Below are 15,310 nucleotides of genomic sequence, written 5' to 3' on the forward strand. Positions count from 1 at the left end.
GGTGAGCCTGGGCGGGCTATCATCTGCACAAACCTACCTGGTCTTCCCAGGGGCCAGAAGTCGCATTGAATGGGGACATGATGGGGACCATGATGGACACTCTGGGACCACCGTCTTCGCCTCCCCTCGTCCCCTGTGGTGGACTTATCATTGCACTTCCTCCAGGAATTCAGCAGTGCTTCCTGTTGACCATCCTGGCAAGGAGGGGATGCAGATTCAGGGACTTCCACTTTTCTTTCCTACCTTAGCAACTCTTGTTCCAGACGGTTCTTTCCAATTATATACTCAGAGACTAGGAGACACCTGCAGGCCCAGCAGACCCTCTGTGCAGTGGCCGTGTCCAGAGACCCGGAGACGTCAGCCTGCAGCTCCCTCTCTCATCAGCTGCCACCCGCTAGATCCCAGGAATCCCCTTCTCTCTCCACCAGCCGCTGGCAATCCCACGGGTGAGCGCAAATCCTCGATCTGCTGGAGGGCCTGCCGCCTCCTTCGGAGCGCCCGAGCCAGTGGCTGGCGTCTGAGCCCCGCTTTCTCGGTTCTCTGCTCCCACTGCGCTCACAAGCCACGGCACAGCACAACCCAGTGGTTCCCAGGCTTTGCCACACACGGGAGTAGAACAAGGCAGCTGTTCTCACCATGGGGCCCGGGGAGAGAAAGCTGGTTTGCAGGGAGAGAAGATTAAACAGACACGCAGACATCTGAGGCCAGGTCATTACTGCAAGGTTCCCAGTGTTGCTTTCTAGCCATTTCTGGCTCTCCTCTGAGGTCCGGCCATCACTCTCCATCCTTGCCCTGAGGTGCCACAAGGTAGCCTTAAAACAAATGCCCCCTAACTGTGTAAGTAGCAGAACTGACCCCTGTTGTTTGCTACCAGAGCCCTGATGTCTAGGGAAGCAGGACAGCTATTTTTGTCGTATGCCAGGCGGGGAAGAGCACTTTTGGCATCAGCCCAGAAAACCCGCTCAGTCACTCGAAAAGGACCTGGTTTCACATGGATCAGGGCAGTTCTGAAGCCAAGCTGCCTGGGTTCATACTAGCTCCAGGACCACCTGTGTGACCTCGGGCAGGTTGACTTCCCACCCCTCACCTGTAGAATGAGGGCTGCGGAGAAGGGCTCACACCACAGGCCTGAGACCGTGGGCCTGAGAGGCCTGCTGACAGGTCGGCCCTCGGCTGGCATCTGGGACCTGGATTTGGGAGGGCTCCCTCCACCATCAACTGGTAAGAGTGGATCACTGCGACCAAACCCTGCCAACAGCTTGGACACCTGCTTTCCTCTGGGAGTTTGGAATTTGGGCCTGTGCCAGGCAGAGGGTGCCTGTGGGACCGGCCCTCCGCAGAAACCCCGGACGCTGTTTCTGAAAAGCGTCCGCATGGCCGTGTGACCCCTGGGAGGGAACTGGAAGCTGCACCTCGTCTCCCCGCGTTGCCCATGTGCCTGTCCCTTGAGTCTCAGCTGTGAGTACAACCATGTGCTGAGTCCTGAGCAAGTGTGGGGTGGCCTTGGGGACCCGGAGCCCAAGGGTAAGAACAGTGCTCAGGGCACAGCACTAGGGGTCAAGGTGACGTGAGTGATGTGCGTAAAGTGCGCAAAGGCCGAGTCATATTAACTTTATGGAAAATGGGTCTAAGTTTGCAGTAAAAATTGAGATAATCTGTTTAAAAATGTAAAGAGTAAGGAATTACACACATAAAAAGTGGCACTGTTGCTTTTAAATTGAGGTGTTTTAATCATATGTCATTGCTTATAAACACACACAAGGGTATCAACTGGAAATAAGAAACACTTTTTCCCCTTTGGCGGGAAAGAGCGTCAAAACACCACAAAACCTTGACGGTATCACTACCTTCCTTTCTCATCTATTAGGCAGTTCTATCCACTACCTGACAACTTCGAACTGTAATTTTAGGAGAGAGAACAATAATTTGAGGAAAAACAGAATTGATTTAGGGAGTGATAAAAACAGACAAAAAACGACTTACAGCAAGGATGAGTATTATCTTTCGCATTCTTAGAAACGATTTTTCCCTAAAGCTATGAGGTTATCCTGTTCCGCTGAATAAAATACTGACGGCTTAGAACACGCTTCTGAGAGACTGCGTCCTTAGCCGCTGAGGGGGACGGAGAGTCTCCTGAGGCCTCGCTGTCCTGCTCGGAGGGTGGTGGGAGTGCAAGGCCCCTGCTGAGAGGTGGCCGTGTGCATGCGTGGCCACAACACAGGGAGTGCTGGCAGAAGGAAAGCATCGGATAACCCAGAACACACAACAGTCTGACGCTGAGCCATTCAGCCCCGTCTTACTTTTCCAGTATGGCTCTCTCTACGCTCTTAAACCTTTTCAGTTCGACCAGTAGTTCCCAGTATCTGAGATACAGCCACATAAGCCTCCCATTTCGGCGCTTGTTGGTGTTCCAGATGTCACCACAGTACGTGTCGTGCTTGAATATGTCGGTCAGGCCAGCTGCCATCTCTAGGTCAGCAGCAACTGGGTCGGTGGACGCTCGGCCCAGCAGGCTCTTCTCGATCTCCAGCCGCTTGTGGCGAGGGAGAAGCAGACTGCAGTAGACGCTCTGTCTTTCCGTGAGAGCGTCCTCGAAGTCTCTCAGCAGAAGCCTGGCCCTCCGCTGCCACTCCTCCTCCTTGCCCAGGTAGCTCAGGTACACGCTCCGCAAGGGCTGCCCCTTCTCCTGCAGGGCCCGAGCCCGCTCCTGTTCCAGAAGCTTCTTCTCTTCTACCATCTTGCGCCCCTGAGAGATGAGGGCTTCTCGGTAGCTAGTCGTTCTGTTTTGTTCCTTTTCAAGTTCCAGGGACAACTGTGCCACGGCCCGCCGACTTTCTGAGATCGTGGCGCGGTACTTGGCTTCGAGGTCCCGCTGGAAGGCAGCTGTTCTCTGATGGTATGCTTCCCTCTCTTTTTCTATCTCTTTTCGGGACTCCCTAGACCAAATCCAACCTGACACAAAGAAAGTGGAGGAGGAAAACACACACGATGAAAAGTCAAAGCTCAAGTTCTATAGTATTTATTCACAGAAAACATAAAGCAGCTAAGGACGGGACTTCAATAAAATCTTAAGTCCCAAGAGGTACAAAAAAGACAACATTTTGAATGAAGCTACACAACTGCAAAGCTCTTATCTTCAAGTCAGACGAGGGCTCCCCAGAGACAAGCACGACAAGGCTGCAGAGACCCCTTCAGCCTCCTCCTAACGTCTGATGGCTGAGAAAAGCCACCGCTGCCTTCCTCTGTTCCCAAGCCTACCACCCTGTGCCTACTCTGGCTACGGTGCCCCCGCATACTACTGGCAAGGGTTAGCAATGAGTACGGGTGAGTGTGCTTCACAGAGTGTTGCCTAGGCTATTAAGAACTGAGTAAAGTTCAACGCGTGTTCAGCTTTGCCTGGTCATCACTAGTAAACAGCTGAAGCCCAACGTGTTTGCTTCTGTTCTGACAGGGGGTCATGTAAATAAGGAGTCGGAAGTTCAGCCTTAAGACGAGGCTCCACCATAATCTAACAAACATGGGACAGACGGGTGCAGGCAACTGGGGTGGGTAATGCCCCGCTCTGCCCCGAAGTGAGAAGCCACCAGGCCTCCGGCCTCTGCTGCACGGAGAAGTCCAAGGACAGAGAAAGGGAGTCTGATGACCACAAAGCCTGCGGCCAGCAGGTGCCTGGGTCTGGGTGTCGTCACCAATCCTTCCCCGTCCCGCCAATAAGAGGCCGGTGTGTCCCGGTAACAAGATAAACGTCAGCGCGCGGCTTTCACTGCTACAGGACCTCCACCGTGTTCTGTACCGGCGTTCCTGCCCGTAACTTCATAAACGTTGGGGCAGCTACGCCGAGTCCTCGTCTCTCACAATGGTAACCTGTCCAGCCTGTACGTGCAAAACGCAGCACAGATCCAAGTCCTCTGGAAAACAGAAGGATTGCCCAACAAGTCTAACTGGCAAAGTTACCAAGAGCAGCAACTTAAAGCATCACTCATGCCCAGCTCTCCAAACACAGCCAAGGCGGCGCACGCGTTTCTCTCCTGCCTTCTCTAACTCCCTACGGCGTCCGTCCCCCTTCCGGTTCTCTTGCTGCTCTCTGGTCCCTTCCCATCAACACCCGAGGTGCTGTCCTTGCTTGCTGTGTGGCCTTTCCCCAGGTCCCAGGGAAGCCCATCTAGTCCACAACGTCAGCCGTCACCTCGCGAGGACAGCGTTCCCGCGCACCTGAGAGCCTCTTCACGTGCGGTGCTGCTGCCCCGATTCTACAACCAGGAGACCAAACTCGTCCTCCCGCAACTAAAGCAGCCCCTAGTCCTATCCCAGCTGACAACTCCTACTCCAACGCACATGCCATCTTTGTCTCCTCCTTGGGGCTGACCAGGAAAGAAGGGGCCATAGTATGACTCAACACGCCCTGGAGGCAGGCAAAAGGTATGCATGGAGAAGAGAGGAGAGAAGGACTAATTCAGTTTTGGGTGAATGTGGACAAAGTCTGGAAGGCCAGTAGGAGTTGGCAGGAAAGGTCCCTCTAGGCAGAATGAACAGGTACAGGAGAGCTTCCAGGAGCTGCTGTCCAGGGGCACAGGGCTTATGCCAAGGAGACGCTGGAGCAGACGCTGGGAAAGCCAGACTCCGCTCAGGAAGCGGACTGACCTGATCTGACAGCGCCCTGGCTGTGATGAGAAGATGAGGGGGCATGGGCGGAGGGGGCAGACGGGAGGCCAGAAGCAGAGCGCCAGTCCTGCTATAATAACCCAAAGGCAACACTGCTCACACGATACACACCCAGGCACACACCGGCCCTCAGACCACAGAACACCTCTCATCAGGAAGGCCTCCTGGAAGAGGTGGCACAGGGACGTGGAGACAGGCTGGGCGAGGAGGTGGCCGGGGGGTATGGATACCAGAGTGCAGGCTGGTGGACCGGACGTCTGGACACCCAGCTCTGGTCCGTTCGGGGAGTCCCGCCTCATGACTCTGCACAGACACAACTTTTTCGAGCCTCAGTCTCAGAAGGCTTGTGAAAGCGCTGGGGCTCCTGCTTTTGGGAAAATGGAAGAGAAGTACTCTCTCCTATTCTCCCTGCTAAGAACAACAAAAAACCTGGACGTCGTATGTAAAACTAACACAAGACGACCAGAAATGCGGAGAGCGGCAGGCAGACTGTTGAGGGGCCTTGGCACCCAAGGAACACCGTGCTGGTGAGTCCCTGGGGGCTTCACTTTGCCTTGTAGATCCCAGACTTAAAGCTGAAATGCCAATGATGCAGATTTCCTTTAAAAGCCCCAACAAAAGTCTGCTCTCTCTGGCCAAACAACTAGCAAAGGGGCTTAGCAAGACAGAAAACTTTTAAACAATAACCATTCTGCCCCTGCTACGTAGCACAGAAGACACTGTGACCCACCTCCATCCATGTGGGCAAAGCCTGAGGGGCGGTGATGGTGGCAGAGGAAGCCATGTGGGGATTCTCCCGTGTGGAAGCATCAGCAGATCGCAGGGGAGCTGGACCTCCCACTCTTGCCCAGCAGTAACAGGGGACCCTTCCTTGGTGTCAACAGGCTGGAGGACGAGTGGGGAGCCTGGGCGTCCACTCCCACCTGGGAGTGAGGAGGCAGTGCTACCTCTCCCTGTCCAAGAAGCCAGCCTAAGAAGATATGAATGAAGAACCGCCTCATAATACCGCAAATGCCCAGGTTTCAGCTGGGAATCACTCTTCATAACAAGAGTCAGGAAGATCTCAAGGTGACTTAAAAGGTAATCAGTTGATGCCAATACCAAGATGACAGAGATGTTAGTGTCATCTGACAGTTTAAGGCAGCCATTGTAATATAAAGTCTAAGCAAAGATACAGAAAGTCTCAGCGGAGAAATAGAAAATATTTAAGAAAGCAAACGGAACTTCTGAAACTGACAAAGGCAGGAACTGAAATAAAAAACATAATGTGAAACAGGTGTGGAGAAGAGGACCCCACCAAGATACTCAGTACAGCTCCTGCGAACACGGACATGAAGATGCGAACAAAATACTAGCAAATACAGTTCTGCAAATATATAAAAAGAACGACATGGCATGACCAAGTGGGGATTACTTCAAAAATGTAAGACTGGTTCAACATTCAAACACCCATCGCTGTAATCCAACAAATTAGCAGCCTAAAGGAGAAAAGCTACATGATCATATTGACTGATACAGAAACACAACACCCATTCATGATAGCAACTCAGAAAAACAGGAACAGAGGGGACCTTCCTTGTCTTGATACTCTATGAAAGCCACAGCTAACATATACTTAGCGGTGAAAAGACTGAATGCTTTTCCTCCAAGATCAGGAACTATCCAACGACGTCCCAGAATTCCTGGCCAGTGCGAGAAGGCAAGAAAAGGAAATAGAGGCCAACAGACTGGAAAGGAAGAGACAAAAGCTGTCTCGTACCTCACAGAAAAATGAACTCAAAATGGATCATGGACTGTCATGTAAAATGTAGAATTAAAACTGTAGGAAAAAACACAGGAGAGAATCTTTACGATCAAGGGCCAGGCAAAGAGTTTTCAGACATGGTATGAAAACATGACCCATAAAAGGAGAAACTGATGAGACGGACTTCATCAAAATTAGAACTTTTGCTCCATGAAAGACTCCAGTAAGAGTCTACAGACTGGGAGAAGATATTTGAAAACAAGACAGCCAACAAAGTACTAGAATCTAGAACTCAGTAAAAACTCTCAAAACTCGGGAATTCCCTGGTGGTCCAGTGCTTAGGACTCCACGTTTTCACTGCCAGGGCGAGGGTTCAATCCCTGGTCAAGGAACTAAAATCCCACAAGCTGTGTGGTGACAACAAAACAAAACAAAACGCAAAACAAACAAAACAAAAACCTCTCAAAACTCAACATTAAAAAAACAATCCAATTAGAAAATAGATTGAATCTGAAAGACAGGATTCAAGGAAGCGGATACACCGATGGCAGATAAGTATATGAAAAAATGCCCAACATCATTAGCCCTTATGGAAATGCAAATTAAAACCAAAATGGGGTTATCACTATACACCTGCAAGAACAAGCAAAATAAAAACAATAGTGATCACACCAAATGCTGTTGAGGATGCCAAGAACCTGGATCCCTCATACACTGCTGGCCAGAAAGCAAAATGGTACCGCCACCCTTTTACTTTCTTCAAAAACTGAACATCAACTCCCAAGGAGGCTGACAAGAGTAGGTAGTTTTTATGATTCAATGACCTGCAGTGTCTGCGTCTTAGTGAAAGACCCAATTGCAGCCCTAAGGGCTGCTACTTAGAAACTCACTAGCCTGCCATCTTGAAAACCCCTACCAAATGCTCGGAAAGGCTGCCTGCTGCCTATGGCTAGGGCAATGAACTTGGCGAGTGAAGTGGAAGGCTTAAAATTACACTGACTAAGTCAAAGCAATCTTGAGGGAAATAAACGGAGCTGGAGGAATCAGACTCTCTGACTTCAGGCTATACTACAAAGCTACAGTAATCAAGACAGTATGGTACTGGCACAAAAACAGAAATATAGACCAATGGAACAGGATAGAAAGCCCAAAGATAAACCCACGCACCTATGGTCAACTAATCAATGACAAAGGAGGCAAGGATATGCAGTGGAGAAAAGACAGTCTCTTCAATAAGTGGACAGCTCTTCAATAACTGGACAGCTACATGTAAAAGAATGAAATTAGAACACTCCCTATCACCATACACAAAAATAAACTCAAAATAAATTAAAGACCTAAATGTAAGACCGGACACTATAAAACTCTTAGAGGAAAACATAGGAAGAACACTCTTTGACATAAATCACAGCAAGATCTTTTTTGAAAAGATTTGGAAATAAAAACAAAAATAAACAAATGGGACCTAATGAAACTTAAAAGCTTTTGCACAGCAAAGCAAACCATAAACAAGACGAAAAGACAACACTCAGAATGGGAGAAAATATTTGCAAATGAGTCAACGGACAAAGGACTAATCTCCAAAATATATAAACAGCTCATGCAGCTCAATATTAAAAAAACAAACAACCCAATCAAAAAATGGGCAGAAGACCTAAACAGACATTTCTCCAAAGAAGACATACAGATGGCCAAGAGGCACATGAAAGGATGCTCAACATCACTAATCATTAGAGGAATGCAAATCAAAACTACAATGAGGTATCACCTCACACCGGTTAGAATGGGATCATCAGAAAATCTACCAACAACAAATGCTGGAGAGGGTGTGGAGAAAAGGGAACCCTCTTGCACTGTTGGTGGGAATGTAAATTGATACAGCCACTATGGAGAACAGTATGGAGGTTCCTTAAAAAACTAAAAATAGAATTACTGTAAGACCCAGCAATCCCACTACTGGGCATATACCCAGAGAAAACCATAATTCAAAAAGACACATGCATCCCAATGTTCACTGCAGCACTATTTACAATAGCCAGGACATGGAAGCAACCTAAATGCCCACCAACAGACGAATGGATAAAGAAGATGTGGCACATATATACAATGGAATATTACTCGCCATAAAAAGGAACGAAACTGGGTCATTTGTAGAGATGTGGATGGACCTAGAGACTGTCAAACAGAGTAAAGTAAGTCAGAGAAACAAATATCATATATTAACACATACATGTGGAATCTAGAAAAATGGTACAGATGAACTGGTTTGCAGGGCAGAAATAGAGACACAGATGTAGAGGACAAACGTATGGACCAAGGGGGGACAGCAGGGGTGGGGGGATGAACTGGGAGATTGGGATGGACATGTATACGCTAATATGTATAAAATAGATAGCTAATAAGAACCTGCTGTATAAAAAATAAAATAAAATTCAAAAAAAAGGTATTACACTGACTGACGTATTAATTAATTAGTGTTGAGGCTGGGAGAGGCCCTGAGGTGACTTTCATTTTCCGTTTGTTTCTGCAGACTCATCTCCAGCTTCTATAGCTTTTCATAGTAATTTTTATTCTTGAAGTTCCTGCTTTCTTATACTTTTGAAATGATGCTTTTTGTCCCTGAGAAGGGTTGAGGAATATTGTATTTTCTTCTTTTTGGTTATCTTGCTTAGGTAATGCGATCAGAGGAAACTTTTAACTTTGCTTTCTTGTAAGGATTCTCCAAAAACGTGTTATTGCAAGATTAAGAGATCATATCGAACATATGGGTGTGAAGTAGCCCCCTAGCATAGCCTAGAAGTAAAGGCAGACAAATGAAGCTGATAAGTGCTGCTCGTCAGCCTCCACTTTCTCCACTCAAAGCTGCTCACCTAAGAGATCCAGGCACACGAGGCCACTCCGTACAAAGCACCACTGCCCGCTCACTTTGGCAGCACATATGCTTAAAGAAACCAAAAACTGGAAAACACACAGAAGACGAGCAGAGCCCCTGCCGGAGGATGACACACAAATTCGTGACGTGTGCCATACAATTTAAAAATAAAAGCACCCCTGCGACAGAGGGCAGCTTTTTCCCGTTTCTCATATTCTTAAGTGCCTACCCAGAACCATGGGGTATGATGTAGGGAAGCACAACATGCCACCCTTAAATGGGCCCCTTGGGCCTTACTAAGGTTCTCAAGGGGCAAGGGAACCACCCTCATCACCAAATGATTCTAACCGGAAGCGGAAGGTAACAGATTAAATCTGGAGCTGCAAGAGAAGCCTTAGTAGGAGTGCAGAATATCAAGGTTCTAGGCTTGGCCAGAAATATCCAACTGGTGACGATTAAATTAAGACCTGGATGGGAATATCCCTGTAACCAGCAGTAACCAAAACGGGGGGCCACTGGTCTAACCACAGCTGACATTTGGGGCCTGACAGGAGTTTGGGGGGGAGGCCTTCTCCTCTCCTAAGCTAAATGAGGGAAGGTAAAACCTTGCCACATAGGTGAATGGGTGTGTCAGTCATTTGATATCATTGAGGCGGCTACTCAATTCTTAGGGGGAAAAAACCTTGTTTCTTCTGGCCTTAAGAGAACAAAGTCATCCTAGGAGGCATTTGCCTCACTTGCCTATGCCTTTAAGATGCAAATGTCTACCAGATCTTCTCCAGGAACCCTTATCTCCAGCATCCTTCTAAAATGCAAATTTCAAAAAATAAATAAATAAAACGCAAATTTCGGGCCTCCCAGGTGGCGCAGTGGTTAAGAATCCACCTGCCAATGCAGAGGACCCGTGCTGCAACTCCTGAAGCCCGCGCTCCACAAGAGAAGCCACCACGATGAGAAGCTGGCACACCACAACGAAGAGTAGCCCCCGCTCGCCGCAACTAGAGAAACCCCGCACGCAGCAACGAAGACCCCATGCAGCCAAAAATAAATTAAATTAAATTAAAAAAAAAAAGAATTTGGGTTAAAAAAATAAAAAATAAAATAAAATGCAAATTTCAAAAACGGGGTAGGTAATTTGGAACTTGACTTGTCAAGGACGAAAAGAAATCCTAAGTGTCTTTTCTGTAAACGTTAGAAAAAAGGGTTTAGCCATCTAGACAGGTGACCTTGATTTGATCCATCTGCCAGAAGCCCAATTTGAATCCAACCCCTTGTAACTGATGGGTTTTACCTTGTTGTACCTGACTGAGGGCTGAAATTTTCAAATGAGAACTATAAGGTCTCTGTGTGTGTTTGTGTCTTTGTATGTATCTATGTGTGTTGTAGATGAATAGTATTACCAAAATGAATTTGTAAAGAAGCTCTACTTAATTGACTTAAAAAAATTAAGTGCTTATATAAATAGAAATATAAAACTGGCCAGAATGAATTTCAGGTTCACGCAATCCAGGAAATATTCAACATTAAATTAATATCTGGTATTGAAGGAGGCTTAAACTTGTTGATTTGATTAATACAGGTATGTCTTTAGAGTCATCAATGTTAAGTATAGTACTTCTGCTGTACCTAGGTTTACTAGAGGTCAAATAAGACCTTATTGTATGTTGCAAATCTGTCAGCAAGAAAAGTAACTTGAAGTGGGAAAAAAAAAAAACTTTTAAGGAAAGATGTATGTTTTCAGTAAAAGAAGTTAAAGAGTGAGAAAAAAAATACTGGAAAAAAGAGTTGTACATGATCTTGGGACTTCCCTGGTGTTCCAGTGGTTAGGACTCCGAGCTCCCAATGCAGGGGGCCTGGGTTCGATCCCTGGTCGGGGAACTAGGATCCCACGTACTGCAACTAAACCCACATGCCGCAACTAAGCCTGCGCACCTCAACTACTGAGCCCACGCTCTAGAGCCCGCGTGCCACAACAAGGGCCCAGTGCAGCCAAAATAAATAAATAAATAAAAAGAGTTGTACATGATCAAGATTCTTTAAGATAGGATTAAACTTAGTTGGGTAAACGGCTTTTGTTGGGAGTGGGCTGGGGCAAGACGGGATTTGGTTTCTCCCTGCAAAGTTTTCTTGAATGACTGCTTTTAATAACATGAGTTACTTCGCCTTAAAGGGATCTGTATTTGCTTTCAAGATCTGTTTTAACTTTGGTTAAGAAATAAGTATTGTCTCTGACCTATGATCTTATTTGACCAAGTCTTTTAAAACTTTTTGACAAACTTTCCAATATCAAATTTTAATCAAAGTTCTTTGGATTTCCAGCTAACTTTGGGATACTTTAGAAGGTCCCTGAGGTCGCTCAAAGAAAAACATTTAACTAGGATTATTTCGTTTGTTAAATTAAATGTAATCAGATGGTTAACCACGCCTTTTAAGTCTTTTGTCATTTATAGATAGTTATTGTTGTACTCTGATGCTGTTACAAAAAAGTGCTTCATCATCAAGAAGATTCATGGGTAGGCTAAGGAAACAGTTACAACACTTCCACATCAAGACAATGGCTATGCAAGGATTCCAGCCCATACCGACTTAAAACAAGGAGCTGTCCTGCTCCTGGGGCCCCTAGATCAGGCATCCTAGAGATTTTTACTCCCTGACAGGCGGGGTCGATGCCCCTACTCAGCCTCAAAGCAACTTCAGAAGATGGACCATCGCCCCTCTGCTTCCCACAAAAATATGGGAGTAAAATCTCCGACGGGGGAATGAAACAGGAGGGAAGGGGGCAGGGCACAACCTTTAAAAGAATGACACAGCCATAGGACATGACAAAAACTGGTTAGAACCAACTAGGTCCAAGAGTGCAGACGAGTTGACTTGCAGTAGACCTTGAGCCTCATTATACGCTCATTGTAATACGTTAGCATATGCTAAATGACACACTCACCAGTGCTAGGACAGTTCTGAGGCCAACCATAAAAGGTCAAAACGTAGGCTGTGGCCCAGTTCCTGGAAATCCCCACCCCTTCCCCAAAATAATTGGAATAACCCTCCCCCTCATTAGCCTATGAAATTACCCAGCCCATAAAAACTAACCACTCCATATTTCGGGGCCTCTCTCGCCTTCTGAGATGGCCCATAATCTGTCTGTGGAGTGTGTTTCTCTCTAAATAAATCCACTTCCTACCTATCAAAAAAAGAAATAACATGTCTCTTTGGCATACGGATTATTTTCAACTAGTTATTTTCTAAGAAACAGCAGACATGGGAGAAACTTTGAAAGCCAAGTAGGAGTTACCCTTTTGTAAGAAACACTTACATTTATAAGGGAGTTCTGCATTTGTAAGGGTGTCTCCCTGGCTGTACCAGGAAGAGGCTGACCAAATTTCTGGAAACTCTTATCATAGGAAAAGGCTAGAGCTTATATCTGCATAACAACCTTACCCTTGATGATTGCACTTTTCCTAGTCTCCTCTGGTAACTAACTCTCCCCAACCTCAACATCCTCTTTTGTCTTAAGCTTGGGATGGTATTTAAGGTGAGGGATTATGCCATTCTCAATTTTCCTGAGTCTCTCCTATGGATACATGTTAAAAACTTGTTTGATTCTCTCCTGTTAATCTGTCTCATATCAATTTAATTCTTAGACCAGCCAGAAGAACTTAAAAGGGTAGAGGAAAGTTTCTTCTTCTGCAACAATGACAAAACATAAAACCAACCCCTAAACATCAGGAAATTCATCATGTAGTAGGCATATAAGCTAAGAGCTGGAATAATTACAATTGACTGGTGACTGGTAATTTCCCCAAAGAGGTACAAAGTCGATTCAAAGTAGAGAGAATTTCTGGCCAGCCTGAGCAGAGGTTTCATGGATGAAGCCTCCCAAAGACTGATTTCCTAAACATGACACAGACATACAAAACCAGTTTTCTTTTATGCCTGTTTTATTCTGCCTCATCAGTGCTTATGAGGGCAACTGAAGCAAGGGAGCCCCCCTCAGAGCTGTACAGCCTTGAAGGGAGCTAACAGCTACTGAACTCACTCCACACAAAATGCCTCTAAATATCTTCTTATTTAACCCTCACTTGCATTGAGGCAGTTATGATGGTCAGAGAAACTGAGGCTCAGGGGTAAATAATTGGCGCACAATGTACCATATGCGAAAAAACTAGGGTGTACACATGCATCTCTGTAAACAAAGACTGCTGCCCGCCATTTATGATTAAGTCATTAGCCACAGTCACTGACCTACAAGTTCAGCCGGAAAGGGATTCAGGGTGAATGCACTCTGTGTTTTGGATACATGGGACCCTACAGCGTTAAGATACATGACTAAGAAAGAATTTCAGTGACCCCAAATTCCTGCATCTTCCCATACATAGGTAAGCACTAAAGTCACTAACTTGACACACCTGGGTTTCTGTGACAAGTACTAATCTTTTACCCAGACGTATGCTGGACCACATGTATTTCCTGGCTCCTCCCCTGCCTCTTCAGAGCAGTTCCTAACAGCTATCTGAGAGACTGTATCCTGGGCTACAGTCTTCATAGCTCTCACATTGTACATTTCTTTTTACAGTCAACATCTGTCAGGTTCCAAAGCCCAAGATCTTAGAGCGCCACACTTTCAGCCCAGAAAACACACATTAGGAAAACGATGACTTACGAAAAGCAGCCAATCCCAGCATTGGAACCAACAGGGCATAATTCCATCTGCTTCCATCACCCCCATCAGCCCTGGAACTGGGCCGGATATTCCAATTTGGGGGGTCATTTAAGTTATTCATGGAGATACACCTTGAAGTAAATAATAAAACCATTAAACACACACAAAAAACAAAACACATTGGTCACAATTATATCACCTACATGGCCGTGAGACTTTTTTTCTTTCAAAAAATTTTGTTCAGATCTAGGTATGCGCTGCACAGCACTGAGCCTTATGGGATTAAAAGAAAAAAACAAGACTTCAGACAAAAGCAACTCACAAACCGTGGGGGAGAAGATGTGTCTCAAATAACTGAAATACAAATAGGACGAAGCAAATATAGTCAAAAGAAACTTAATTCAACTTCAAAGACTCTTAACAGGCTTTTCAATAAATACTTGTTCAACACCTAAAGATATAAAATTCTAACTGGCAATAAAGCAATGACATACACACAAAAAGGCTCAGTACTTAAGGAGCTTGTGGCGAGCACAGAATAAAAAAGAGATCTAAAGTAGTGAAGCTCGTAACCCTCATAGGGGAGGTCTAAGAGCAGCATTCCCTTCCCCCCAACCCGGTAAACCAGGGAGCACCAATCCCCGGGCCGTGGACCGATACTGGTCCGCGGCTTGTTAGGAACCGGGCCGCACAGCAGGAGGCGAGAAGCGGGAAAGTGAACGAAGCTTCACCTGTCGCTCCGCATCCCCCCCCCCCCCCATCGCTCGCATTACTGCCTGAACCATCCCCTCCCCCCACCCCGTGGAAAAATAATCTTCCACGAAACCGGTTCCTGGTGCCAAAAAGGCTGGGGACCGCTGCCGTAAACGACAGGGTCCGCGCGCCCCCAGCCCCACCCCACAGGGTTCATGCCCGCCCGATCCCATAAATAACAAGGCCTGCGCCCCCCACCCCGACACCGTAAACTATATTATGGAGTTCGCGCCCCGCCAGACCTCATGAACTGGAGGGTCCGCGCCCCCACCCCCCGGTAACCTACAGGGTCCGCCTCCCGGAACGCGCAGTCCTAATAAAGCAGCGGAACCCGGCACGGACCCGCGGGACCCCTAGACGTCGGGAACTCCCTCTCTGTCCCGGAGAGAAAGCGGGGCGAACACCACGTTACCTGCGAGCACCGGTTCATCTCCCAAAACTGCCGTAAACTCGAGAAAATTCGAACACCGTCTGGACCGAAGGAGAAATCAGGCGAGCCCGTGAAGACCCCCGACCCCAGACCCCCACCTACCTCCGGCCGGGAGGTCTCGGCCCCTGTGCCCTGAGCGCCGCCGTCCGCTCGTCCCTCTGCGCAGGCGCCGCGTTGCCCCGTCGGCCC

General features: G+C 47.1%; 1 protein-coding gene across 2 annotated transcripts; it reads right to left on the reverse strand.

The window, feature by feature from the left end:
• Window positions 1-1,706: 1,706 nt before the first annotated feature.
• CCDC127 (coiled-coil domain containing 127) lies at window positions 1,707-15,307 on the reverse strand. 2 transcript variants are annotated; one of them, XM_019951064.3, is made up of 3 exons: window positions 15,224-15,307; window positions 13,939-14,069; window positions 1,707-2,952 (listed from the first exon to the last, which is right to left on the reverse strand). In XM_019951064.3, the coding sequence occupies exons 2-3, from the start codon at window positions 14,057-14,059 to the stop codon at window positions 2,297-2,299; spliced, it is 777 nt and encodes a 258-aa protein (XP_019806623.1). In that variant the 5' UTR covers window positions 14,060-14,069; window positions 15,224-15,307; the 3' UTR covers window positions 1,707-2,296. The 2 variants fall into 2 exon arrangements, with proteins under 2 accessions (XP_019806623.1, XP_019806622.1); XM_019951063.2 differs by having other exon boundaries at window positions 15,104-15,241.
• Between the last annotated feature and the right edge of the window lie 3 nt (window positions 15,308-15,310).

The sequence above is a fragment of the Tursiops truncatus genome, chromosome 3 (genome assembly GCF_011762595.2).
Source record: "Tursiops truncatus isolate mTurTru1 chromosome 3, mTurTru1.mat.Y, whole genome shotgun sequence".
In the NCBI taxonomy this organism is placed as follows: domain Eukaryota; kingdom Metazoa; phylum Chordata; class Mammalia; order Artiodactyla; family Delphinidae; genus Tursiops; species Tursiops truncatus.

What these genes read in the sequence shown, in the direction of transcription:
- CCDC127 (XM_019951064.3), bottom strand. Translation starts at nt 14,059, where the DNA reads ATGAATAACTTAAATGACCCCCCAAATTGGAATATCCGGCCCAGTTCC. An exon ending in GCTGGGATTGGCTGCTTTTC is followed by an intron (nt 2,953 to 13,938) that starts GTAAGTCATCGT and finishes TCTTTGTGTCAG; the next exon opens with GTTGGATTTGGTCTAGGGAG.